This window comes from Bos grunniens, chromosome 7 (genome assembly GCF_055505025.1).
Source record: "Bos grunniens cultivar Pamir isolate PY7600 chromosome 7, Bosgru_T2T1.0, whole genome shotgun sequence".
Classification (NCBI taxonomy): domain Eukaryota; kingdom Metazoa; phylum Chordata; class Mammalia; order Artiodactyla; family Bovidae; genus Bos; species Bos grunniens.
The window spans coordinates 21,516,172-21,543,981 of record NC_141171.1 but is presented as its reverse complement, the minus strand read 5'-3'; the positions used below and the strand labels follow the sequence as shown (position 1 = coordinate 21,543,981).

At 55.5% G+C, this 27,810-nt stretch overlaps 1 protein-coding gene and 2 long non-coding RNA genes across 8 annotated transcripts in view; 1 reads left to right on the top strand and 2 right to left on the bottom strand.

Moving 5' to 3' along the window:
* Positions 1–12,569, bottom strand: part of LOC147368889 (uncharacterized) — a 37,144-nt gene extending 24,575 nt beyond the window's left edge. The window contains exons 1-4 of one of the 4 annotated variants that reach the window (XR_015166882.1): positions 10,395–12,178; positions 8,852–8,899; positions 5,104–5,150; positions 3,180–4,680 (exon numbers count right to left, since the gene is read on the bottom strand). This is a non-coding gene — a long non-coding RNA (uncharacterized LOC147368889). Of the gene's footprint in view, positions 1–3,179; positions 4,681–5,103; positions 5,151–7,156; positions 7,389–8,355; positions 8,471–8,851; positions 8,900–10,394 lie in introns of those variants that run through there. The other 3 variants (XR_015166881.1, XR_015166883.1, XR_015166884.1) reach the window with 3 other exon arrangements.
* A 339-nt stretch (positions 12,570–12,908) lies between these two features.
* Positions 12,909–14,794, top strand: LOC147368888 (uncharacterized). The gene is made up of 3 exons (XR_015166885.1): positions 12,909–12,965; positions 13,607–13,875; positions 14,395–14,794. It is a non-coding gene; the product is annotated as an uncharacterized LOC147368888 (long non-coding RNA).
* On the bottom strand, positions 14,736–26,536 carry MKNK2 (MAPK interacting serine/threonine kinase 2). 3 transcript variants are annotated; one of them, XR_015166876.1, is made up of 15 exons: positions 26,388–26,536; positions 26,104–26,239; positions 22,674–22,761; positions 22,472–22,573; positions 22,292–22,389; positions 20,398–20,477; positions 19,994–20,067; positions 19,700–19,804; positions 19,521–19,576; positions 19,341–19,436; positions 18,741–18,935; positions 17,899–18,063; positions 17,381–17,455; positions 17,229–17,272; positions 14,736–16,914 (listed from the first exon to the last, which is right to left on the bottom strand). XR_015166876.1 is itself a non-coding variant. In XM_086410314.1 (14 exons), the coding sequence occupies exons 2-14, from the start codon at positions 26,152–26,154 to the stop codon at positions 16,674–16,676; spliced, it is 1,395 nt and encodes a 464-aa protein (XP_086266440.1). In that variant the 5' UTR covers positions 26,155–26,239; positions 26,388–26,536; the 3' UTR covers positions 14,736–16,673. The 3 variants fall into 3 exon arrangements, 2 of the variants coding, with proteins under 2 accessions (XP_086266440.1, XP_086266441.1); XM_086410314.1 differs by lacking the exon at positions 17,381–17,455; XM_086410315.1 differs by lacking the exons at positions 17,381–17,455; positions 22,292–22,389.
* Between the last annotated feature and the right edge of the window lie 1,274 nt (positions 26,537–27,810).

The window sequence follows — 27,810 nt, the reverse complement described above, 5'->3', positions numbered from 1 at the left end:
CAAGCTGGATTTAGAAAAGGTAGAGGAACCAGAGATCAAATTGCCAACATCTGCTGGATCATAGAAAAAGCTAGAGAGTTCCAGAAAAACATCTACTTCTGCTTTATTGACTACACCAAAGCCTTTGATTGTGTGGATCACAACAAACTGTGGAAAATTCTTCAAGAGATGGGAATACCAGACCACTGCCTCCTGAGAAATCTCTATGCAGGTCAAGAAGCAACAGTTAGAACTGGACACGGAACAACAGACTGGTTCCAAATTGGGAAAGGATTATGTCAAGTCTGTATATTGTCCCCCTGCTTATTTAACTTATATGCAGAGTACATCATGAGAAACGCTGGGCTGGATGAAGCACAAGCGGGAACCAAGATTGCTGGGAAAAGTATCAATAACCTCAGATATGCAGATGACACCACCCTTATGGCAGAAAATGAAGAAGAACTGAAGAGCCTCTTGATAAAAGTGAAAGAGGAGAGTGAAAAAGCTGGCTTAAAACTCAACATTTAAAAAACTAAGATCATGACATCCAGTCCCGTCACTATATGTCAAATAGATGGGGCAACAATGGAAACAGTGACAGACTTTATTTTCTTGGGCTCAAAAATCACTGCAGATGGTGACTGCAGCCTTGAAATTAAAAGACGTTTGCTCCTTGGAAGAAAAGTTATGACCAACCTAGACAGCATATTAAAAAGCAGAGACATTACTTTGCCAACAAAGGTCCATCTAGTCAAAGCTGTGGTTTTTCTAGTATGTATGGATGTAAGAGTTGGACTATAAAGAAAGTTGAGCACTGAAGAACTGATGCTTTTGAACTGTGGTGTTGGAGAACACTCTTGAGAGTCCCTTGGACTGCAAGGAGATCAAACCAGTCCATCCTAAAGGAAATCAGTCCTGAATATTCATTGGAAGGACTGATGCTGAAGTTGAAGCTCCAATACTTTGGCCACCTGATCCACTGACTAACTAGAAAAGACCCTGATGCTAGGCAAGATTGAAGGCAGGAAGAGAAGGGAACAACAGAGGATGAGATGGCTGGATGGCATCACCAACTCGATGGATATGAGTCTGAGCAGGCTCCAGCAGTTGGTGATGGACAGGGAAGTCTGGTGTGCTGTAGTCCATGGTGTCTCAAAGATTCAGACAGGACTGAGTGACTGAACAGAAGTTCCCTGGTGGCTCAGGTGGTAAAGAATCTGCTTGCAATGCAGGAGACCTAGGTTAGATCCCTGGATCGGGAAGATCCCCTGCACAAGGGAATAGCAACCCACTCCAGGGTTCTCTCCTGGAAAATCCCATGGACAGAGGAGCCTGGTAGGCTACAGTTACTGGGTCGCACAGAGTTGGACACGACTGAACCATCAACATACCTTCATGTCTAGAGTCTTTTCAAAGGCAGAGAGATTAGCTGTGAAGGCAGAAAGTTCAGCCCACTGGGACGCGGGAGTGACAAGGGAAGGTCAACAACCTTTTTGCCTCACCTCCTTGACATGTTTCCTTTTTGTTCATCCAGGGACCCTCAGTCATTCCTGGAGGGTGTTTGAGTTATACACTTAGGGTCACTGAACCACCCCCAGCCCTGTCTAAGCTGGTGGTGGCCTTTAGAGGGCGCTGTTTACATAGCCAATCCCAGGAGTTTTCATTCATTCTGGGGGTTCAGAAATTTTTAGGAAACCATCATAGGCAAGAAAGGTGAGAGGTCATTTCCTATCCCGCCTGGCCAACTCTAGGACACTGGGGCTGTCCACCGGGATATCACTCACACCAAAAATGCCTGATATTGAAGAAAAATTTGGAGAGGCAGTGAAAAAAACTTGGAAGGAGACAACTGGAGCCATGACAAACCTAGACAGAGTATTAAAAAGCAGACATCCCTTTGCCGACAAAAGTCCACATAGTCAAAGCTGTGGTTTTTCCAGTAGTTATGTAGGGATGTGAGAGTTGGCCCATAAAGAAGGCTAAGCACAGAAGAACTGGTGCTTTCAAACTGTGGTGCTTGAGTAGACTCTTGAGAGTCCCTTGGACAGCAAGGAGATCAAACCAGTCAACCCTAAAGGGAATCAACCCTGAATACTCATTGGAAGGACTGATGCTGAAGCTCCAATACTTTGGTCACCTGATGTGAAGAGCCAATGCATTGAAAAAGACCCTGATGCTGGCAAAAATTGAAAACAAAAGAAGAGGGTAGCAGAGGATGAGATGTTTGGATAGCATCACTGACTCAATGGACGTGAGTTTGAGCAAACTCCGAGAGATAGTGAAGGACAGAGGAGCCTGGTGTGCTGCAATCCACGGGGTGGCAAAAAGTCAGACACAACTTAGTGTCTGAACAACAACAATAACAACTGGAGATCAGGCTTTGCCATCCAAAAATATGCCACTCTGGCATAAGAATGACTCTGAGCTGAAAACCTCTGAGTTTCTGAAATTTCTTCTCTGCCTAAACACAGAGCTTTGCATTGTCATATATCTTTGCCTAGAGTCAACTCTAATTTTCTCTTCTGGGAGGAGACAAGTGGGCTCCCAGACAGAGTGTCATAAAGTGTCATGTCTCTCAACTATTCTCCAAAGGCCCATTTATCTTCCCTAAAGTTCGTCTGTTCTCCCATCAGTGGCCTCTCTCCCCCACCTCTCCTCTAATATGATGGTCTGAAAGTGAAAGTGTTAGTCATTCAGTTGTGTCCAAACTGTTAGTCGCTCAGTTGCGTCTAACTCTGTGACCCCATGGACTGTAGTCTGCCAAGCTCCTCTGTCCATGGACTTCTCCAGGCAAGAATACCAGGAGTTGGTTGCCATTCCCTTCTGCAGGGCATCTTCCCAATCTCGGAATCAAACCCAGGTCTCTTGCATTGCAGGCAGATTCTTTACCATCTGAGCCATCAGGGAAGCACATATGACAGTCTATGAGCTCTCAAATCTCACTGTTCCTTTGGGGATTCACCTCTTTGATGCCCCAAGCATGTAAAATTAAAAATCAATACAGTTATACACTCTGTCTACTGTTAAAAAATATTCTTTGTCAGGTTAATCTGCAGGTCCCCACTTATACATGTAAGAGGGTAGAGGAGGGACTTCTCTGGTGGGCTGGATAAGAATGTGCCTGCCAATGGAGGGGACTTGGGTTCTGTGGTGGCAGTTCAAACATGGGTTGGAAAAATATTTCCAGACACAAGGCATTTCAGAAAGAAGTGAGTTTATTAAGAACAAACAGCAGAGATGATGAGGGCTCTATAAGAGCAGTGGGTAAACTTCATGACAGATCAGGGAGAGTCAATGCTTTTCATGGGTTAGTAGCCAATGTTTATAGCCTTAAGACAAAGAAAATTCCTGCTGGAAGATTGCCCTTAGGTGATTGGTTAGGGTGCTACAGAATGAGCACTGGAGTGGGCATCTTTGCCTCATCTGTGGTCAGGAAGTCTGCTGGCAATGATCGGGGTCGGGGTGGGGGGGCTTTCAGTTCAGTTGCTCAGTCATGTCCGATTCTTTGCGACTCCATGGACTGCAGCACGCCAGACTTCCCTGTCCATCACCAACTGCCGGAGCCTGCTCAAACTCATGTCCATCGAGTCGGTGATGCCATCCAACTATCTCATCCTCTGTTGTCTACTTCTCCTCCTGCTTTCAATCTTTCTCAGCATCAGGGTCTTTTTTAATGAGTCGGTTCTTTGCATTAGGTGGCCAAAGTATTGGAGCTTCAACTTCAGCATCAGTCCTTCCAGTGAATATTCAGGACTGATTTCCTTTAGGATGGACTGGTTGGATCTCCTAGCAGTCCAAGGAACTCTCAAGAGTGTTCTCCAACACCACAGTTCAAAAGCATCAAGTCTTTGGTGCTCAGCTTTCTTTATAGTCCAACTCTCACATCCATACATGACTACTGGAAAAACCATTGCTTTGACTAGATGGACCTTTGTCAACCAAGTAATGTCTCTGCTTTTTAATATGCTATCTAGGTTAGTCATAGCTTTTCTTCCAAGGAGCAAGTGTCTAATTTCAAGGCTGCAGTCACCATCTGCAGTGATTTTGGAGCCCCCCAAAATGAAGTCACTCACTGTTTCCAGGGGATGACAGAAGATGAGATGGTTGGATGGCATCACTGACTCAATGGACATGAGCTTGAGTAAACTCCAGGAGTTGGTGATGGACAGGAAAGCCTGGCATGCTGCAGTCCTTGGGGTCACAAAGCATCAGACACGACTGAGCGACTGAACTGAACTGAACTGTTTCCATTGTTTCCCCATCTATTTGCCATGAAGTGATGGGACTGGATGTCATGATCTTAGTTTTCTGAATGTTGAGTTTTAAGCCAATTTTTTCACTCTCCTCTTTCACTTTCATCAAGAGGCTCTTCAGTTCTTCTTTGCTTTCTGCCATAAAGGTTGTGTCATCTGCATATCTTGGGTTGATTTCTCTCCAGGCAATCTTGATTTCAGCTTGTGCTTCATCCAGCACAGCATTTTGCATGATGTACTCTGCATAGAAGTTAAATAAGCAGGGGGACAATATACAGCCTTGAAGTACTCCTTCCCCAATTTGGAACCAGTCTGTTGTTCTGTGTCTGGTTCTAACTGTTGCTTCTTGACCTGCATAGAGATTTCTCAGGAGGCATGTCAGGTGGTCTGGTATTCCCATCTCGAAGAATTTTCCACAGTTTGTTGTGATCCACACAGTCAAAGGCTTTGGTGTAGTCAATAAAGCAGAAGTAGATGTTTTTCTGTAACTCTCTTGCTTTTTCAATGACCAATGGATATTGGCAATTTGATCTCTGGGCAACAATCAAATTGGGGTGAGGGGGTGGGGGGGCTTTGGGCAATGGATATAAAAGGGACTCAGTCAGCTTTGGAGGTGACCTTGGCTCTGGGCCCCACTTCTGTAGCCTTGGTGCAAGCCTTGCACCTGTGGCCTTGGGGCGGGACTCCCCTGCTTCACTCCCTGGTCTGGGAGGATCCCACATGCCAAGGAGCAACTAAGCCCACATGCCACAACTACCAACCCTGTGCTCTAAAGCCCGGGAACCGCAGCTCCCGAAGCCCGCACACCCTAGAGCCCATGTTCCGCAAGAGAGGCCCACACACCACAACAAAGAGTAGCCCCGCTCACCTCAACTAGAGGAAAGCCCACGTGCAGCAACAAAGACCCAGCACAGCCTAAAATTAATAAAACATTTTTAAACATCACAAAGGAAAAATAAAAATGAATACATCGGTACATTTTGTCTCCTGTTAAAATATCTTTTGTCAGTTTAATTCTCAGGCTGCCCCTCATAAATACAAGAGTGTAGAGGAGGGACTTCCCTGGTGGTCCAGTGGCTAAGACTCCACACTCCCAGTGCAAAGGGCCAGGTCCAATCCCTGGTCAGGGAACTAGATCCCACATGCCACAACGAAGACGTGGCCAGGCAAATAAAGAAATAATTCTTTTAAAAGTCTTTATTTAAAAAAAAAAAGGTAGAGGAAAACATTTTCCTTGCCCATACCACGAGGTCAGCTGTTAGCTGATGCTTCTTGCTTCTACTTGGCCTAAATCAGCCAGCGTCCAAGGTGGAAACACTTCTGAGAAGCTAGCTCTCAGCCTCTCCTTGAAATCCTAAGGGGACCACTTATGAAGGAGGACAGTGACCCCAAACAAGTGGGACCCAGCCCAGGCCAGTTGCTCTGTCTGGATTTAGTTTTGGGGGCCATTTAAGTTCTCACACTCTATCAGACTATAGTTTGCTAGACCACAGAGTAGAAGATTCACCCAAGAGACAGCACAACCCTCATTAGGTCATAAACTGAGGATGTGACTGGATTTGGGGAAAGGAAGAAGACAGCTTCAACTGAGTCCAGCCAGTTGTTTGAAGCTCTTCATGAAATTCTTGGTCACAGCAGTGATGATCGGTGGTGTTGAGATAACCAGGTGAGTCAAGAAAGCGAAAAATCAAGCTACTCTACATGCTGGAAGCTCATCTCAGGAGTTTGGGGAATGGAAAACTAAAGCTAGAGTTACCATATGATCCAGCAATCCCACTTCTTGGCATATACCCAGGTAAAACTATAATTTGAAAAGATACACGCACCCCTATGTTCATGGCAGCACCATCGACAATAACCAAGACCTGGAAGCAACCTAAATTCCACTGAGAGATGAATGGATAAATAAGCAGTGGTACATATACACAGTGTATATGTATACACAGACATACTCAGTCATTAAAAAAAAATGAAGAAATGCCATTTGCAGCAACATGGATGCAACTATAAATGACCATACTAAGCGGTCATCAGAAAAAGACAAATACCCTATGATATCACTTACATGCGGAATCTAAAATATGGCACAGGGCTTCCCTAGAGGCTCAGTGGTAAAGAATCCACCTGTCAATGCAGGAGACATGGGTTCACTCCCTGGTCTAGGAGGATCCCACGTGCCACAGAGCAACTGAGCCGTGTGCCATAAGTACTAAGCCTGAGCTCTGGAGCCTGGGGACCATGACTACTGAGTTCATGTGCCGCAACTACTGAAGCCCTCATACCCTAGAGCCGGTGCTCTGCAACAAGAGAGGCCACCACGATGAGCAGCCTGCATACTGCAATGAAGAACAGCTCCCCCTTGCCACAGCCAGAGAAAAGCCCATGCCGCAAGGAAGACACGGCACAACCAAAACTAAAAAATAAATACAGCACAATGAAGCTATCTGTGAAACAGAAGCAGACTCCCAGACATAGAGAACAGACTGATGGTTGCCAAGGGGGAAGAGCGTAGGAGGGGGAAGGATTGGGAGTCTGAGGTCAGCAGATGCAAACTATTACAATAGGATGGATAAACAAGGTCCTGCTGCATAGCACAGGAACCTCTATTTAATATCCTGTGATAAACCACAATGGAAAAGAATACCAAAAAATAAAAGAATGTGGGCATTTTCCTGGTGATCCAATGGTTAAGAATCCACCTTCCAATTCAGGGGACGCAGGTTCCATCCCTGGTCAGGGAACTAAGATCCCACATGACTAAGAGCAACTAGCCCTACATGTCGAAACTGAAGACCCAAGGCAGCCAAATTAATTAATTAAAAGTGGTGACTTAAAAAAAAAAAAAAAAAAACACTGCATATATGTGTATAACTGAATTACTTTGCTGGACAGCAGAAATTAACACCATATTGTAAATCAACTTATAATTCAATAACAAACATTTTTTAATTCAATAAATAAATAAATGGAAGGGAATGAACATGACAAGCAACCAAGACTGGCAGTTCCACCCGAATGGCCCTCAGTGCAGGGTTTTAAGATAAATCTTCTACCTCCTGGGGCTTCCCTAGTGGTCCAGTGGTTAGGACTCCATGCTTCCAGTGCAGGGGGCCCAGGTTTGATCTCTGGTCAGGAAATTAAGATCCCACGTGCCTCAAGGTGCAACCAAAAATAAAAGAAAGAAGAATGGGCAAGGGAGCAAATGAGCGACTGAGAGAGCTCTCACACCTCTGGAGCGGTAGGAGGTCTGGGGCTCAGTCACCTGAGCTCCCTCAACCTCTGCTGCTTCCTTGCCTCCAAGTCCTCATCTCCTGGAAGGTTCTGGGCACCTAAATTCTTCACAAGGTGAAGCTCCCCCTCCCTGGCTCCTCCCCAAGCCAGGGGAGGCCCCTGATACTAAACATGCCCAGCCAAGGAGGCAAAACAAACAAGACCAGACAAGCACTCCAAAGGGGTAGGTCTGCAGGTGACGTGACCTGACACGCCTGGCGTGGGATCCCCCAGGTCCCATGGCAGTGGGAGGACGGTTACTCTGTGGGCAGGACCCACCCCCCACCCCTGGCTATCAGGAAAACCATGGACATTACAAATTAAAACACTTATTCCCTTGGGATTTCTTTTTAGCCCACAGTGCAAATATATTTTATAAATGTTTATTCTGGGATGTAAAGTGGTTCTGATGTGGAGCCGACAAATACGTAACTTCCTTTATGACAGGAAGACAGGCAGAGAGGAGAGTGCGAGGGAGGCCGCGCTCCAACTAAGGACACATCAGCTCCATGTCTGCGGGTGGGTGACTCCCATGGCTGCACCTCCTCCATGTCCCCACCTGAGACACCTCCTCCCTGCTGGGATACCCAGAGCGCCCCCAGCCTCAAATGCAGGGCATAGGGTGCTCCCACTCCCACTGGGTCCCTGTGCCCTGCTTCCATCTCTTGCTCTGTGGTGTGCATCCCGGGTGTGTGTGTGTGTGTGTGTTAGTCACTCGGTTGTGTCCGACTGTTTGCAACCCATGAACTGTAGCCCACCAGGCTCCTCTGCCCATGGGATTCTCCAGGCAAGGATACTGGAGTGGGTTGCATTCCCTTGTCCGGAGGATCTTCCTGACCCAAGGGTCGAACCTGGGTTTTCTGCATTGCAGGCAGATTCTTTACCATCTGAGCCACCAGTGGCACGCCTCTGCAGATGGGGTGTATTCCCTTATGTGGCCATCAGGGGGCATGAGGCCCAAGGATCTGCACCAGCAAGGGGTAAAGGTGTGAAGGATGGGGGATCCCACTCTCCTGGTACTCCAGTGCCCTGACCCATTTTCCAGATGGGCATATTGAGCACAAACTCAGTCTCACATGCCGGGGCCAGAACCATATGGAGAATGATTAGAAGGCCAGGAGAGACCACCCATCCAGAGCCCTCACTCACTCAGCCTGTCCCACCACATTTATTGAGCACCAACTATATGGCCGGGGCTCAGGACAAACAGTCTGAGGATCAACCAAGGACTGGGGGTGAAACACAAATATCAGGCCTTGTGACCTGCATTCTCCAAAGGGGTAGGGAGGACAGCAGCCCCCCTAGACCAAAGAAATGTATTAATAAACAAATGAAAGGGAACTCACCTGCACTGGTCACGTTGCACCCGCTCAGTAGCCACGTGTGGCTGGTAGCTGCAAAGACGGAGAACAGGCTCATTGCTCCAGGAGGTCCTACCGGAAGGCACCTGCTTCCACGGTCCCACCTGATACCTTCTCCTGGGTTGGCCCAAAAGTCTGTTCAGGTTTTTCCAGGACATCTTAGAGAACAACCCAAACAAACTTTTTGGGCAACCCAATATTTTCAAGTGAGCACAGGAAATAAGTGGAGTTTTGTTTTGAGACCAAAGGGAGGAGGAACTGCAAACAAGCAAGTGAATAAGAGAGAAAGTGATTACTTGCTAGTTAGATTGTAGCATGTCAGGATCCTGCTTGTGACATTGTAATAGACTTTTGCAAAATGTTACCACTAGGGGAAATGTTAGTTCTTACAACTGCTGGTAATTCACTGGTGTTCCAGCAAACATTCTCAGCACAAACATTACCCCCAGGACCAAATTTGTGTGTGTGCCTGCTCAGTTGCTCAATTGTGTCCAACTTTTTTTGGAACCCCATGGACTGTAGCCTGCCGGGCTCCTCTGTCCACGGGATTTCCCAGGCAAGAATACTGGTTTGGGTAGCCATTTCCCACCCCAGGGGATCTTTCTGACCCAAGGGTCAAACCCAAGTTTCCTGCATTGCAGGCAGTTGATGCCCCCTTAAATTTTAGGCCCAGGTGAGGCACCTGGACCAGGTTTGGAGAGGTGATGAGCAGCTTTCTCACCATGGTGCGCTTGGCATCAGTTCCCTAGTGAAGCGAGAAGCGGTCCAGGAAGTAAGGACCATGAAGGGACCAGAGACTGGACAAGGGTGACCCACTGGGCTGATAACCTCTGCTAGGGAGGCACCAGGGCTCCAACCCACAACCTTCATGTGGTTCTTATACCTGTGGAATGGATGCCCCTTTGGACACAGGGCTTCCCTTGTGGCCCAGTGGTTAAGGCTCTGTGCTCCCACTGTGAGAGCACAGGTTTGATCCCTGATTGGGGAATTAAAGTCCCACATGCTATGTGGTGTAGCCAAAACAAAACAAAAATGCTGGCAACAGGATCACGTCCCTGTTTGTCCCCCAGTCTGTGCTGGGGACGTGCCGCCAGATGCTGTCCCCAAGGGCCTTCCACATCACCATCCCAGGGCCCAGATCCTGGAGGCCTCCTTGGTGCCACGGATGCAGCACTGGGCAGACCCCCTCTGGTTGGCATCCTCTCAAGAGGTCATCAGAGGGAAACCAAGGCAGGGGAGAGATGGAACTGGTAGATGTCATGGAAACCCCACAGCATCTTCCCAAAGTCGCCCACAAACCCCAAACCCTGTGTGAAGGGGAGCACAAATCCCAGCAGATAGAAGAGACGAACATAGCCCAGTGTTAGGACCAGAGAGGGTTCACGGCACATGATGAACCCAGAGCCACTGGGCTCCAGACACTTGTCCAAATCCAGAGGTGAGTGAGTCGGGCTGGGAGTGCCCGGCTCATTCATGGGCCCTGCCCCAAGAACCCAGCCCTCCTTTCCTCCTTCCTTTGCCAGCTCACCCCATCCAGGCTTCGACCAACGAGGTGAGTCCTTCCTCCGACTGAATTTCATCACACTTCACTTTAAACCAGTTTGTCTTCTTTCTGGGTGAGTCAAAGACCAGGACAGGCTGCAGTTTCCTGGGACGGGATGATGAAAGAAGCTGTGAGGATGAACCACCAGGAGGGCCTGGTGTGCGGACTAGTGACAGCATTGGGAACAAACCCTGCAACAAATCCCTAAACTCTAGGGTGGAGACACCTGTGCTGGTGATAAATCACTTTTCCATACACTGAGTGAGCACTTACTGTGTCCCAGATTCAGTACAGACTTGGTCCCGTCATCTTTTTCATTCTTATTGCAGGGAAATTCACAGAATATGAAATCACCCATTTAAAATGAACACTTCAGGGAATTCCCTGATGGTCCAGTGGTTAAGACTCCAGGCTTCCACTGCAAGGGGCACAGGTTCAAACCCTGGTGGGGAAGCCAATATCCCACCTACTCCATGGTATAACCAAATAAAATAAAATGAAGACTTTAGTGGCATTTAGCATATTCACAGGGCTGTGTAACCATCACTTGTAGTTCCAGAACATTCCATCACCCCAAAAGAAACCCAGTGCCACCGGCCGTCATCCTCAGCCCCTGACAACCAGGAACTCACTCTCTGTCTTCATGGATTTGCTTCTTGTGGACGTTTCACAGAAGTGGGATCACACATTATGTGACCTTTTGTATCTGGCTTATTTCATGTTATTCTTTTTTAAATAAAATTTCTTTTTTAAAAAACAGTTTTGAGGGACTTCCCTGGTGACCCAGTGGCTAAGACTCCATGCTCCCCTTGCAGGAGGCCTGGGTTCAATCCCTGGTCAGGGAATTAGATCCTGCAAACTGCAACTAAAGATCCTGCTACAACTAAGTCAGCAAGAACAAGAGCGGGAGCTGACCGTGGCTCAGATCATGAACTCCTTATTGCAAAATTCAGGCTTAAGTTGAAGAAAGTAGGGGAAACCACTAGACCATTCAGGTATGACCTAAATCAAATTCCTTACGAATATACAGTGGAGGTGACAAATAGATTCAAGGGATTAGATCTGGTAGACAGTGCCTAAAGCACTATGGGTGGAGGTTTGTAACACTGTACAGGAGGCAGTGACCAAACCTATCCCAGAGAGAAAGAAATTCAAGAAGGCTAAGTGGTTGTCTGAGGAGCCTTTACAAATAATGGAGGAAAGAATAAAAGTGAAGGGCAAGGGAGAAAGGGAAAGACATACCCAACTGAATGCACAGTTCCAGAGAACAGCAAGGAGAGATAAGAAGGTCTTCTTAAATGAATAGTGCAAAGAAATAGAAAAAAAACAATAGAAGAGGAAAGACTAGAAATCTGTCCAAGAAAATCTGTCTAAGAGATACCAAGGGAGCATTTCATACAAGGGTGGGCATGATAATGGACAGAAATGGTAAGGACTTAACACAAGCAGAAGAGATTAAGAAGAAGTGGCAAGAATACACAGAACTATACAGGACCTGCTGCTGCTGCTAAGTTGCTTCAGTCGTGTCTGACTCTGTGCGACCCCACAGAAGGCAGCCCACGAGGCTCCCCCGTCCCTGGGATTCTCCAGGCAAGAACACTGGAGTGGGTTGCCATTTCCTTCTCCAGTGCATGAAAGTGAAAAGTGAAAGTGAAGTTGCTCAGTCGTGTCCGACTCTTCGTGATCCCATGGACTGCAGCCCACCAGGCCCTCCGTCCATGGGATTTTCCAGGCAAGAGTACTGGAGTGGGTTGCCATTGCCTTCTCCGTTACAGGACCTAGTGCAGCCTAAAAAATAAATCAGTTCAGTTCAGTTCAGTTGTTCAGTCGAATCCAACTCTTTGCGACCCCATGAACCGCAGCTCGCCAGGCCGCCCTGTCCATCACCAACTCCCAGAGTTTACCCAAACTCATGTCCATTGAGTCGTGATGCCATCTAACCATCTCATCCTTTGTTGTCCCCTTCTCCTCCTGCCTTCAGTCTTTCCCAACATCAGGGTCTTTTCAAATAAATAAATAAATCTTTTTTTAAAAGTTTTAAGGGACTTCCCTGGCAGTCTAGCAGCTAAGACTCCAGGCTTCCAATGCAGGCAGGCGTGTGTACTTTACAGGCTGGGACGATAATACAAAGTGTCCGGACGTATACTCGTCCTGTTTACCCTATCCTAAGCACTGTACATCAGTGTGTGTGGCTGTCTGGAGGCTGGGGGAGGGAAGCTCCAGAATCACCCGTGATTCCTCGTAATCTCCGGGTGACAGATCCAGTTTGCAGACGCCCTGGACCAGCTGCCTGCCCTGTGCCCCGTTTCCCGCGGCGCAGACAGGAGGCCCCAAGGCCAGCCCGGAAAAGCCTTCAGCTCCTCTGTCTCCAGGATTTTCCTGCCACTCCTACAGGAGACGTGGAAGGGCCGGGCCCGCCGTGAAAGGGGCGGGGTCGGGCTGGGAGGGGTGGGGCCGGCCGAGAGGAAACCACAAACATCAAGCTTAGGGCTGTAGCTCAGGGAACAAGCTGTGCCTGGTGGCCAGGTCTTGGCAGGCGGCAGGGGGCAGGCAGAGGTCAGTGGCGCGGCCTGGCAGGGCTGGACAGGGCCCCATGCCACCTGGGAGGGTGGTGGTTTAGCATGTGGCACCCACCCCATTTCCCCCACATATGCCAGGCCAGGCAAGGGACAGCATTGAGTTCGGGCTTTGGGGGAACTAGGCAGGGGGCCGTGGTCCTGGCTGGGGCAGGGTAGCTGTGGGGCTTGAGAAGAGGGTTCCACAGGGCGGCTGAGCAAATGCAGGAGCGGGGCCAGGCTCCAAGGTATCCCTGAAGATTCCTCAGGTAGGGCCAAGTCAGGGAGGAGGTGCCACTTGCCAAGCCTGGGGTCCTAGGCAAGGGAGGGAGAGCCCCCTTTGAGCCCCACTTCACAACATCCAGGCTGTCCCTAGGAACTGCTAGATACCACTCCCTGCAAAGCATCCATCTGCTCTCTGGGCTCCACCCTTGTAGGCCTATCAGCCCTCACTGGGCTGGCTGCAAGGGAGACAGTGGTGCCCCACGGGGTCCTTTGGCCCCTAGCCCACACTCCACATGGCGACAACATCAGTCCTTCTGAAATGACATCCATTGGATGTGCCCTGCTCGCATTCCTTCTATGGGTGTCCACCCAGGGGCAATGAAACAACATCCAGACAAACGTATGCTGTGTTCACAGCAGCACAACTCGCTACTCCAGAAAGCAGGACACCTCAATGTCCATCGGTGGGCAGCAGATAAACACAGTGTGGTCCAGACAATGGGGCTATGACTCAGGTGTGAAGAGGAGTGAGGCACCAACACACGCTGCAACACATGTGAATCTTGAGGACATGATGTTTGGAGACAGAAGCCAGACACAGAAGGCTCCAGGGGCTGATCCTAGACTGGCCCATTCCAGGCCCTGCAGAGGATTTCCCCGCTCCACCCCTTTGGTGGCACCACATGGTACGATGTTAGTTCCCCAACCAGGGATGAAACCCATGTCCCCTGCACTGGCAGCACGTTGTCGTAACCGCTGGACCTCTGGGAAGTCCCTCATCTGCTTTCTTCTTGCCTTCTTGCTGTGCTACCTGCTGGCTTCACCTGGCTTTTTCTCAGGACCCCTGCTGTCAGATGAGGGAACTGATAAGCACAGCAGTCTGAAAGGGCCTGGGGTTCCAGCCTGTCTGCTGTCCTTAACCACTGGACTTCACAGCCCCCTACCCTTTGGCTTCTGCCTCCAGGAAGCCCTCCCTGACACACTGCTTCCCCCCTGAAGGATCTGAAGTCAGCCCTGGGCTGTCCAGCAAAGACCTGCAGATGGCAAGAATATAATCAGGGTTGAGAGGAGTCTAGAGAGGGAGGAGGGCCAGCCATGAGGGGGAGGTCTGAATTACTGGGTTTTGCTGAATTAGGTTGCATTGTCCAGAGGTGCCCCGCCCCGACTCAAAGCTGTTTTCCTCCCTCCCTTTGGACCTGGGACAGCTGCTTGCTGAACTCCACCTGACCTTGGACTTGGGGAGGCCATGCAACATGCCTTCTGAAGCCAGGCTGCTCAGATCCTCCAGCCACATGAGGAAGCCCAAGTCGCACAGGAGACCCCCTGTGGGCACCTGGCCCAGGTTCCAGCCTCAGCATGAGCCCAGCCCACACCTGTGGGTGATGAACCTTCCCAGTGGAGGACCCAGGTGTCCTGGCGCAAGGACTAACAGAGCCTTTCAAGCCCCGTCTGCATCCCTGACTCATAGCACCGTCAGGAATAACAATACGGCTTTGGGACACTAGGTTTGGGGCAGTTTGTTTCAGGACTACGGAAAGCCACGATGTGAGCACCCAAACGGGTTTTTATAACTTTTATTAAATCCTTACAAAACAGAATACAAAATTCCGGCATTGACAGTTGGTGTAAAGGAAAACTTCTGAGCTGTATCAGCTCACCTGGTAGAGTGGAGTTAAAGTGCTTGGATGTTTTTCCCCCACTTTAAAAAAAATCTTTTTTTTTTTTTTTACCCATCTTAACATTGAAACACTGCTGTGCCCCCTTCCCCTAGCGCCGGAGCAGCCTGAGAGCCAGGCTCATTCACAGTAACGGTTCTGACCAGTCCTCCGGGCCGCACTGTTCGAGACAGCGGGGAGGAAGTGGATGTCCCACCTTTGGATTTAAAAAAAAAAAAAGCGGCTCACAGCTCAGCTTTCCCGAGTAAAATGGCCATGGCGCCTCGCAGCGGGCGAGAGTCCGTTTGTTTGTTTGTTTGTTTTTTTTTTTACAAAAAGGCAGAATTCTCGGCTGCAAAACGTGGAATCACAAATGGGAGAGAAATGATGGTGGGGGGGTGGCCTCCCCACCCCCGGAGTCTTTGGAAAGGCCAGTCCACAGATCCGGCGGGCGGGGAGGGGCGGCGGCCCCCACCAGCCACCTAGGACTGTGACAACATCCAGACGTGGGGGGACCGCAGAGACGGCGCCCGAGCTCCCCACGCCTCGAACCCCTCCCCCCACATTCAAGTATTCTTCAAGAACAGGGAAGGGAAGTCAACTTTTGTTTTAGAAAACTAACGAAACAGAACGAACGACTACAAGCCGGATCGGGGTGCCCGCAGAAGCCGGCCGGGACCCTGGGGACTCCCTGCCCGCGCCCTCCACCACACACACCGCCCCACCACCCCCCCGCCCCGCCCCGCCCCGGCAGAAGCCCGTGTGCACGTAGAAAAGGAAGCCTGTGTATTGCATAGTGTCTCCCACCCGAGGGCCCAGGCGTCAGATCGGGGAGGGCCCAGACTCCCCAGACCGGCGGGTCACGCGACAACGTCTGACTCGGGCGCGGGCGGACGGGGCAGCAGCTGCGGCCTTTTCCTGAAGGTGGGCGGGGCAGAGACGCCGCCCGGGCGGGGGAAAGGGGCTGACGGAGCATCCACGCCGGACCCGAGGGGCGGCCGGGCAGGACGTGGCCGTGGTCAGACTGAGCCCTGAGAAGGGGCACTCGGGTGCCCGGGTCTGGGGTCCGCGGGACCCCCACGTCGGCTGACGGGCGCCTGTCCAGCCCCTCCCGCTTGCCCTGGCGCCCTCCTCCCGGGTGGGCAGTCCCCAGTGGAGGGGCCAGAGGAGGGCCCATCAGCTGCAGCTTAAGGTCAAGGTTCGAGGGAGCCCCGATTGTCAGTCGGCGGGAGGGGGTGGGGTGTCCAGTGGGCGTCACTCCGCCCTCCCCGCCCCAGACTCCGCTCCCGCGACCGCGGAGACCTGAGAAACCCCCGGCCCCGCCGCCCACCAGGGTGTCTATGGGGAGGGAAGGAGCTACCGTCTCATCCAGGGGAGGTGGGGGTGGACCGGTCCCTGAAAACACCGCGAGGGCCAGAGAGGGCGGCGGGGCCCCGCCCGGCCCAGGAGACGCCAAGCCCTCCTCTCCTGAGTCCCGCGGGCGGAGGGAGGGGCCTTCACAGTGGCCGAGGCGTTCCGGGCGGGGCGGCATGAGGGCCCACCCGGCCGCGCGCCCTCCGCTCTCCTCCTCCCGGAGCCTGCTTTGCTTTTAACACCATTGGAAGGTGGGGGTTGGGGGGAGAGAAAAAGAAAAAAAAAAAAAAAACCCAGCAAAAACCTTATATAAAAAGACCCCCGAGCTGAGCAGAGCGCCTCGGAATCCAGCCGGGAGGGGGAAGGAGGGGAGGGGGGGAGGGGAGCCCGCTGGTCACGGCGGGCGGGCAATAGCTTAAAAAATCTTTTTAGATCTGACGGGTGGGGAAGGCCTATGTACAGAGGGAAGGAAGGCGTCACGCGTGGTCTCCCACCAGGACCACGGGGGCCGCGGACAGGCTGGCACGCTGCCGCCGCTGGGCCAGCTTGGACTGGGAGGGCGGGGACAGCTGCAAACAGCGTGAGGTAGCTCGGATGACCACGGGCTGGCCCTGCTCCGCCTCCTCCTCCGCGGCGTCTTCCTCGCGCTGAGCCAGCTGCCGGTTCATGGCAATGGCCTCAGCCGCGAACGAAGTGAGGTCTTTGGCACAGCTGTTCCTGGGGACCGGGCGGGGTTGGGGGTCACCAAGGAGGGAGAAGTAGCCTCGCCTCCCCGCCCTCCCCGCCCCGCCCGGGGCCAGTGCAGTACTCCAGAGGAGGGGCCGCAGGCCCTAAGAGGTCCCAGTCTCGGATGGGTGGGTGTGGGGCTGGGGCGGCAGTAGGTTGGAGCCCCCTGGAGTCACAAACTCTGCACCTGATATAAGGACACCCAAGCGCTTGGACAGCTTCCCTGCTCCAGGACTGAAAGGGTTTTTTTCATCTTAACATTTAGCGCCCCTCCTGGACTTAGGGCTCCCCACTTGGGGCCTCACCTCTGCAGGACCATGGGCGTGGGCAGGGTGTTCTCCGGGGCGCACTGCAAGGAGACAGGAGAGGCGAGGTTGGAGAGGAGAGCCCGCCCGCCCGCGTGCCGCCCGGCTGACTCCGAGAACACCAGAGCACAGGGGTGGTGAACGTAGCGCACCTGCAGGTGACCCGCCAAGTTGGGGGCGGGGCCTGCCTCTCAGCACAGCTGCCCCTTCCAGGTGGTTCCCAGCTCCTGGAAGAGGGTGGAAAGCCCCCTCCACCTTGAGTCTTTGCTCCCCACGGTGCCGACCTTTGGCCTAAGCACCTACCCCTGGGACGACCACTGGGCAGAAGATAGACACATCGCACTTTTCCCAGACTGGTGGGTAGAGAGCCTGGAACTGCCGTTGGCAGGCCATGAGTCTACCTTGGCCTGCTGCCCGAGTGCCACCTGGCTGACCTCAGCTTGACGCTGTTCGAGAAAAGAGGAGGCCCCAGCACCTCCTGGACACAGAGCTTGGCAACGAGGAGTGCCTGCAGTGCAGATTGAACTTGGCCAGCAGGCAGTGGGGGTTTCCCTACTGCGCCCTAGCTCACTCTGGGGCTCTTCGACCCTTGCTCTGAATAACCCAGGCCCATCGGCAGAGGCTTGATGGAGGTCTGAGGAATCCCACGCTTCCTGGGGCTCCCACTCACCCCCTGCACCCAAGGGTGCTGCAGGACTTGGGCAGCGCTCAGCCTCTGCTTGGCATCGCGGACGAGGAGCTTGGAGATGAGGTCTTTGGCAGCAAAGGAGATGTGGGCCCAGTCCTTCTCTGGAAACTCGTACTTGCCCTCCTGGATGCTCTCAAACAGCATGTTCTGGAGAGGACACAGGGAGAGGGGTCAGCTGCAGCTAGCAAGGGCTGAGGCCATGTCCCCAACGCCTGGATGGGCAAGCCGGGACCTGGAGGAGCACCCTCCTCCACCACATCCGTGTGACCTGGGCCTGGGCTTAGGGTTAGGGAAAGTGTTCTGAGCTCAGCTAGCAAAGCTGGGGTACTGGGAGGCTGGGCCAGAGAGTGGCTTCCAGGAGGCACTTGGGCTCTGCTGGAGTGAGCTGAATCAAGGGGAAATCAGGCCATGACACCTGAGCCTCAGGTGGTCTGTAGAAGGCTAGAACCTGACCACCCCAAATCATAGGCCTTGCTTTACCTCAGCTTCCTACCCTCAGGCTCCCAAAGAGCCTCTGGAAATGCAGAGGCAGTGGCCTGCTAATGTGGCCAGCGGTTGGAGGCCAAACCCTAAGGGGTGCTCAGAGGTACACGAGACAGGACCTGCGGTTGGATGTGGGTTTGTGTACACACAGGGCAGCACGAGCCGGTCCCTAGGGTGGGGGTTAAGTGTGTACATAGACCAGGCCTTGGGGTGCACCAGGCAGGCCGCGGTGAAGGTGCGCAGCCAGTGTGTGGCAGCCTGTGTGTGAGTGTGTGCGCGCAGGCCGAGGCAGGCCTGGCGGAGTGCTGGGGGAGGGGTGCACAGCAGGCCGCCACTCGCACCTGGCAGGCGGGGCAGGCCTCCCCGCGGTCCCAGCCGCAGTCGCTGCCGCAGTGGCCCACGAAGGGCGGATAGCCGCTGAGTAGGATGTAGAGGATGACGCCCAGGCTCCAGAGGTCGCAGCGCTTGTCGTAGATACTGGCCTCCTCGCTGAAGGCCTCCACTACCTCCGGGGCCATGTACTCCGCGGAGCCACACTGCAGGTGGGGGCAGGGCGTTATGGCCCGCGGAGGCGGGAGGGGGCTCACCGACCTGGACTTCCTGAAGCCCGTGCCCGACCAATCAGAGGCTACTAAAGAAAACAGCCCCGCCTTCGCCCTGCCGACCAATCAGAAGCCATCGAGGGAGCCGGCCCCACCCCTAACCCTCACCCCCACCCAATCAACAGGTGCCTGGAGCACGCCCAGGCCCATGGAGCCCGCGGCTGCGGCCCTGCCCAGCCAATCAGCGGCTGTTGCTAAGCGGAAGCTCAAACTTTGAGGCCGCAGCAGTCAAGCAGGATCCGCACCTTGAGGTTATGCAACTGCGGTCTGGGACCGGATTCGGGACCATTCCCGCCCCCTCCGCCCCTGCCAGCACTGCCCCTCCTCGCAGGCCCTCACCGGGGTGAGCAGCTCTGGGGTGGAGATGGGGGAGCAGTCCCCGTTGAGTTTGATGCCACTGCCCAGGTCAAAGTCGCAGATCTTCACGGGGGACACCTGGGCGGGGTTGGAACGGGCTGTGAGGGCTGGGTCCTGGGGGCCTGGTCCGAAAGGAAGGCCGCCCCCTTCTGTGCCCCTCACCTGGTTGGGGTGCTCACAGAGGATGTTTTCCGGCTTTAGGTCCCTGTGGGCGATGCCTGCCGAGAGAACCAAGAACCACCAGCGCTGGTCAAGGGAGGGTGGGCACGTTTTTCAGGAGTCCTGGGCAGGTGGACTGGGTGCATGGGTGGACCCCTGGGGCAGGCGGCCCGGCCACCCACCTTTGTTGTGCAGGAAGTCCAGGGCACTGGCTACGTCCTGCACCACCACGCTGGCCTCCAGCTCATTAAAGTGCCGCCGCTTGTGTATGTGGCTGAGAATGGAGCCTGGGCCAGAATACACAGGTGTCACCTCCACTGCCCAACGCCCAGCACCCACCCCACCCTGGCAGGGGCCACCACCCTGGACCCCTAAGGTCCCTCTGATGGGCAGGCCCCCTGGAAGTTTCTCCCTGGTGGCCCTGAGCCCCCAGGCCCATCGGGATCCAGACAGAGATTGCGCCAGGCCGCACGTACCACCCCGCATCTTCTCAAACACCAGGTAGAAACGATCCTCCTCCTCGAAGAACTCAATCAGCTCGAGGACATTCCTGGGGTGCAGGGCAGAGGAGCAGGGGAAGGATTGAGGCTTCCTCAGGCCCACATGCAGCCGCAGCCACAGCCCTGCCCAGGAGGGGTGTGCCTCCTCCACCTCCACCTGCCAGCAGGAGGCATGGGCCTAGGGCCACAGGCCTGCTTCCACCTTGCCCACCTCAGACTGTCTGGCTTGCCCACCACTGGGCCCACCCACGACACAGGGCCTGGCACACAGTGGGTGCTCACTAAGTGGCCACTGTGGGTGATGAGGAGGCTCTCGGGCCCATTCATCCACTGAAAGGTGGCTAGGAGCCCCGTGCTGTGACGAGGCTAGGTCACGTTACCTGTGTCCCTGGCACTGATACAGCATCTCCACTTCCCTGAAAACCCTGCTCCGAATGTGGCCCGGCTGCTTCTCAATGATCTGAAACGGCCGGGGGTGGGGGGTATAGGGGTGGTGAGGACAAACACACATACAGAAACACAACTGGGCCAGCCAGGTCTTCCACAGCCCACCAGAAACTTCCCCTGGGTCACGCCTGAAACTCATCAGAGCTTAGACTTTTAAGCTCTGGAAAGCAGAGCTCTCCTATGGGGGCCCAGAATTTACCGGAAGTCAAACTGTGGTGTCAGCACAAATGGGGTAGCATGTCCCCAGAGGCCTCCCAGGAGGGGTAACATGGCAGGAGAGGCAGAGAGGAGCTGGAGCTCTCCTACTGGAGCAGGCCGATTTGGACCTGGGGCCCCTGCAACTTACCCCTTCAGGGCAGCAGGTTCTTTAGACGAGGTGCCCCCCACCCACTGCCCGGAGCACTGGGGGCCACTGTGGTGACTCATACCCAACCCAGGGGAGTAGAGGTACCTGGGGCACCTAGCTCCCACCAAGCTCTCCTCCTTGCCCAGGCACCATATCACCACATCTTGTCTCCCAGTCCTACGCTAATCTGGGGGGACACCCCCAGCACCTGCTGGGACCCTCTTCCTAGGCTGGACCTTGGGCTCCCTCTCACTGGGTGGGTGGGCAGACTTGGTCACCAGCATGCTCGGGGCTCTGTCCCACCAGCAGCCTAGGGGAATGCCTATGGTATGTTCTGCTGGCCAGGCTCCAGCAATAAGCTGGCACCATGTCCACTGGCCACTGGGCCTGGGCCACCACCCGAAGTGCTATCCCACCTGTCGAGTGACAGATACACCTGCCCCACAGATTCCAGGGGCTCCTTGACACAGTGCCACCAGTCGTGCCCTTCTAGAGTTAACTGAACCTCATCCCATCTCCTGTGAACGTGGCTAGGGCCCCCACTCCATGAAGGAGACAGCAGTCCCTCTCAGGAGGGATGTGGCCTTCTGGGGTTCCCACCCAGACATCTAGCCTAACCACTCCCCGCCTTGGTCTCCCTGTCCGTCAGAGTGACAGGAGCCAGCCTGCCCAGCAAGGCCCATAGAAAGGAGGGTTCAGGAGCCCTCCAACTATGCAGAGAGTGCTTGATGCTAGGTGTCCAGTCCTGTGACACCATCATCCACCCGACTCAGGCACTCCCAAGGGGCGGGGACCACAGCCACCCAGGTCACCAGGCTTCCACCAAGGCCTGAGGTTTCTAGCCAGTTCCGCTTGCCTTGGAGTACCTGGCCCTCCTTCCTGGGCAACCAGCCTCCCATGACCTCACCCAGCCCAGATGCAGAGGTCACGAGGGAAGCCTGGAAGGCTTCTCAGAAGGTGGGTCTGATGCCTGGCCAGGCACACAGGCTTCGTGGCCACACCCTGGGTCAGGGCAGCACAGGGCAGGCAGGAGGCTCTCACAGGCCTGCCCTGGTCTTCCCAGGTGCCCAGCTCCCCAGACTCAGAGTATAGGGTTTCGATCTCTGTATCAATGCCCAGAAGCATTCCTTAGCCCTGGAATAGGAACCTAGCCTGAATGACCCAGCAGGTGAGCACTGGCTCTGACTGAACCCCCAGCTCTCGGCGACCCCTCTGGCAGCAGATCCTTGGCCACCTGTGCCGGCATGCCACCCCTGGTCACTTCTCACCTGGACTTGGGGGCTCAGCCTGGGCTGACCTAGATTCCCAGGGGTGGCCTGAGTCACCAGCCTTGGGGCCATTTTTAGACACTGGTTTTCCCCGGCTGTCAGTCCGGCAGCTCAGATGCCAGCTCCCTTCCTTCTGCCACCTCTGGTGGTGCCAGACCCCGGCGCTGCTGGGGAGAGGCAAGGGGCGCGCTCCGGTGCTGTGGGCTGGCTCACCTTGACAGCATACTCCTGGTTGGTGATGAGGTTGATGCAGGTCTGCACACGGGCATGGGCACCCTCCCCAAGCACGTCCTCCTGCAGCTGGTAGACATCTGTGAACCCGGCGGTGGGGGTGAGAGCCTCCCTGGGCCAGCCCATCTTCCCAAAGCCCCCACCCCAGCCTGCTCCACTCACCTTCAAACTTGCCCGAAAAGCTGTCGGTGGCCCGGCATCTCTTCTTCTTTTTGCCTCTCTTCTTGGCATCAGGGATGTCGATGGGCTGGCTTGTGGGCATATCTGTGCCAGGAGGGCCAGAGGTGAGGCCCACCCAGCTCAGGAGGCGGCCCAGCCCCCCCCGCTCCACCACCAGAGACGTGCCCTCCCCTCAGCCCCTCACCAGGGCGGGTTGGGCACTCTGGGCTGAAGTCAGGTTCCCCGTGGCGGGCCTGGTCTAGGGTGAAGGCCAGCTCGAAAGGATTCTGCCCCTGCAGGAGAGGAAAGGACAGAGCTCAGGCCTTCTCCCTGTCCACACACTGAAGGGCACAAAGCCTGGCTTTGCCGGGCCACCAGAAAATTGAGCCTTCACCCCCCACCTGCAGCCGTCAGGGCCTATGCTGAGGGGATGTGGTACAGGAAGAGGCCAGTTGCAGGTAGGGAGGGAGTGTCGCTTCCCAGGCCAGGCCTGAGTTACCATGGGGCGCAGGCTGTGTCATGAGCCTTGGTCTGTTCACCTGCAGGATGGGGCCAGCACCACTACCTGGCACAGGGATCAAAGGCGTGGGGCAGCCACTGGGAGGGACTGCATCACTGGCTTCCCTGGGTGGGGCTCCCAGCCAGGTGGCCTTGCCTGCTTTCCCATGGCCTCCTGGCCTCAGTTTTCCCCTCTGTGAAATGGGGCAGCAAGGTCCCCTTTGCCTCACCTGTCCTCTCGTCCCCACTGCACCTTCTTGCCACCACACTGCCTGTGATGTACCCCCATCCCCCAGCTCTGAGCCTCCTCTCCTGCTCTGACCCCACTCCTCGTCTGCTTTCAGATCCTCACCACCATGACCCATGCAGGGGCACAAGGGAGAGGTGCCTATGGTCTCCCACATGAGCACTGGCTGCTCCCTGCCCAGCCCTGCCCTGGCCACAGCCCACAGGAGGGAACCCCTCACAGGCCCTGGTGTCCAGCTAAGGAAACAACACGTGTAGCAAACAGGGGCCAGCTCAAGGTCACCCCCGACGGCCTCCAGGTCCTCTGCAAGGGACCCTAACCCAGTAACAAAGGCGGCTGGGGTTCCTCCCAACAAAAGACAACTGGGATAAATATGTTCCTGTAGAGCAGGTTGAGCATGACGACTGGCAGCCATGGCAAGGCATGAGGGTTGGGATGCTGAGGCCCACCAGGTCCTCTAGGAGCTTGTTCTCCTGAGCTCCACAATTCAGGGAGCATCAGGTGGCCAGGGCTTCAGGTGGGTGTGGGGGGCCTGCACACACAGCCGTGGTGCCAGCCCTGACGCTGGATGACTTGGGTCAAGTTGCTGCTCCTCTCTGGGCCTTGGAACAACTGGACCCAGGGCTTTGGCAGGAGGGCCATCTGACAGAGAAGAAATGCCAGGAGACCCTCCAGGAACACCCAGGGGTCCACCGGCAGAAGAGGCCAGGCCAGATTCCTTCAGACAGGAGGCCCGGAAGCCAGTCCGGCAGCAGAGGGGCAGGCAGAGGTCAGAGGGAGCGGCTGAAAAACAGGCGTGGGCCCGCCTGGACTCCCCACCCGCCTGCAGATAGTTGCTAGGAGGCCCAGCGGGCGGGGGCGAGGGAGGGAGGCAGCACAGCAGCCAGTGTGCGCGGGCTCAGCCACCAGCCCCTGCCCTGCCCGCCCAGGGCTCTGGCACCCATGGGGTCAGGGACACAGCTGCACCAGTGCTGGCAATCAGTGTTCTGATAAGTTGGCGCTGGGTGACCACCTCCACCGGGGAGGAGAGGAGGGGTGGCACCGTGGGGGTGATCAGGAGTGGACGTGAGGCTCGGGGCCAGTGGCTCCTCACCAGCTACCTGACCCCAGACTACTGATCTGAGCATCTGAGGGGAATCGTAGGACCACAGAAAGGTGCAAGGACCTGAGAGAGCCTCTGGGTTCTGACCAACCCCCTGCCCCATCCTAGCCTCCAGTGCAAAGAGCTGGACCCTGGAGAGAAGAGATGGCCAAGCCACCAAGATTAAGGGACAGCAGGTCTGCTCCTGTGTCCTTGTCACCATGTGCAGAGGGCCTGCGGGGTGGGGTGGGGGGAAGGCCCACACCTTCCAAGCCTCTACTTTCCCATCTTAAAAGGGGGAAAACACATCAAAGACATCTGGCAGACCAGGGGAGCAGCTGGGTGCAGCTGGAGGAGACGCTGAGAGTGGCCAGCCCTGGCCACTAAGAGGGCCACCTCAGAGCCAGGACTCCCTGCCCAGGGTCCCTCCAACTCCTTCAGGGCTCCCACAGTCCCACCTCGGTGTAGGGCTGTCTTGTGGCCTCCAGAGGCCAGTCCGTGCTACCAGGCAGTGTAGCCAGACCAGGCCCAGGGCTGGCTGCAGGCCTCCAGTCAGCAGGCCTTGGCAGGAGGTGGGTGGAACCATCCAGAAAGTTCAAGTGTGTTTTGGCCACCATGCTGGCCCCACACGCTGACCCCATCTTGGCTCCCGCCCAGCCCCCAGAAGGGACAGACCACTACCAGGGACGTCTCTCATCCACCCTGCTCCCGCCCAGCCCCAAACACTTGGACGTGCCAAGGCTGGAGCTGCCCTGGGAGGCAGGGGGAAGCCAGGATGACAGGCATGTGGGCAGGGGTGGGGCGCTGGCCTGGGACACTGCCTGGATGGGCTGGGAATTTTAACCTAGTCTCAGCTTGCTCCTCCTACCCTGGTTGCAGTTCACCTGTAGGCACTGGAGCTCAAGCATGCACATACACAGACACACACACAGACACACACACACACCCAGGTCCTGCCTTCTCTACAGGGCAACAGGTCCTTGCCCAAGAAGGCCCAGGGAAGCCATTACATAACCCGGCCAGCGGGGTGGGGTGGCCATTGACATCACTGTCTCCCCAGGGCCAGGCTCTGTGGGGCCCCTGCCTAACACCTGCCCGCCCCCCCAAGACTCGCTCATCTGAGACCAGAACTCGGCTGCCACGGCCATGGGGCCGCCACAGAAACTTCCTGCTCTGACAGGAAATAGCACTTGGGCCTGGGGTGTCCGGGAGGTGCAGAGCTGGGAAGGTATTCAATCCACTGCCCCATTCTGTAGACCACCCAGAAGGGTGTCCCAGGGACTGCAGCCCAGTCTGGGGCTCCTGGAGGAAGAACCCAACAGACCCTCCCAAACCCTCCCATGATGCTGGGGACAGGACTGTGGCTGCTGACTGCCCCAGCAGTGCACAATCAGTTGGGGTCTGCAGGGGACACACAGCCAGGGGCCCTCATGGGCAGGGGCCCCCAGTTCTGCCTGGGGTTCTTGGAGTAAAGACTCCAGAAGCCCCAGGGCACTAGAAACTGACTGTGGCATACTGAATCCCTCCCCATACCAGCACATGCCTGGCTGGGGTCTTCAGGGGTACACATGGGTAGGGGCCCCACAGACTGGGGAGCTCCTGGAATAAAGACCCCACAGGTCCCAGGGTGCTTGAGACAGGACTGTGGCCCAAGATCACCTCCCCCACAATGCATACCAGGCTTGGGGCAGTCCCAGGCAAAGGGTGAGGTTGGCATGAGCCGTGGGACCAGGGGGCGGGCTCCAAGTCCCACCACCGGCCTTTCCAGTGGTCCAGCCCTGGGCGCCCCCAAACCGACCTGACCCTCACCTTGAAGGAACGGTGGAAGCCCTGAAGTTCGGCTGTTTTCTTCTGCACCATCTTCTGTCCGGGCCCCGCCAGCGGGGGAGGGGACGCGGGGCCCGGGGGGGCGGCCCGTGGGAGAGGGGCGGCAGGGGAGGGGACCCTGAAGGCGGGAGCAGACAAAGGAGGGCGTTGAGTGGCCGCGGCCGGCTGCGCCGGGAGCCCGGGCCAGGGCGGCGAGACTCCGTGGGGCCCGATCCCCGCGCCCGGGCCGAAGCCGGGCCGGGCCGGAGTCGCAGGGCCACACTCACCGGGGTCGGGCGCGGGCCGGGGCCGCAGTGCCGCCGCCCGAGACGCGCAGCCCGGACCCCGCTGCGCGGACCGCGCGGGGAACAGCGCCGCCACCGCCGCTGCCACCACCGCGGACTCCTCGGCCTGGGCCGCCACCGCCGAGAGGAGCCGGGCGCGTCGCGTCGCCTCCGCCTTTATAGGCCAGGCTCGGCCCCGCCCCGACGCAGACCCCACCCCTCTGGGCTCCGCCCATGCGCACACGGCAGGGGCGGGGCTGGAAGGCCCCTCCGGCCACGGGGAGTGTCGGCGCGCCTGCGCCGTGCGTGGCGCGGGGCTCCGGGCGCGGGACCCGGGAAGGATCTTGGCTTGCTTGGACAGGTCTGCTGGAGGCTCGGGGAGACCCGCGGGACCCTGATTCTGAGCTGGAGCCCAGCCCTGCCCTCTGGCAACAGCCCTAGTCTACCGGTCAGGGCCTAGGATGCACTGACTTCTATGGGCAATACGCCTGCTCTAGAACCTGCTATAGCTCCCACTTGGATATCTCGGCTCTAGGATCTGCCGTGGCTCTCTTTTTCAGCTCCCGGATCCTGGCCCCAGCTGTCGTGCAAACGCACCAGCTGTCGTGCAGGTGCACCGCAATAGGCTCATAGGCCCAGCTGCTTCCCCAGGGTGCTCCCCAAGAGTTCATCCAATTGTTGACTGGGAAAGGGGACGCAGTAGCGGTTGGCGACAGATCTGTGAAGAACCGTCCCTCAGTCCTGCAGAAAGGAACGTTTCCCTTGACTGATGGAGAAAAAGCCCAAGGGGTAGCGGTGACCAGGACAGGAGGCAAAACACAGCCCCATTTTGGCTGGAGCCCTTGACCCAGGCTCTGAGAGAATGAGCCAGCTCTCCATCCCCGCAGCCCTGCCGCGGATGATCCTCAGAGCCCGTATCTGGACACTTAGTGTCTCACGTCTGCAAAGTAGACTGTCTTCCCTCTCCTCCAGGCCTCAGCCTGTCCACTGAAGCATACGTGCATGTCTATGTGCACACATAGAGGGGCTGGGTAAGATGCGAGCTTCCAGAGGCTGCTTCTGGAGCCCAGAAGTCTGAAATCCAGGTGTGATCATCAAGGTCATACCCTCTCCTACTTCTTCCACCTTCTGGTAGTTGTTGGCAATCCCCAGTACTCCTTGGCTGGTAGCCACATCACCCAATCTCCGCCTGTCTTCATGTGACCATCTTTTCTGTCTCCCTGTGTTTCCTCTCTCTGCTAAGGACACCAGTCATTGCATTAAGGCCACCCTAATCTAGTACCCTAATTCTCCAAGCCAGGCTTCAGTGATACGTGAACTGTGAACTTCCTGATGTTCAAGCTGGTTTTAGAAAAGGCAGAGGAACCAGAGATCAAATTGCCAACATCCGCTGGATAATGGAAAAAGCAAGAGAGTTCCAGAAAAA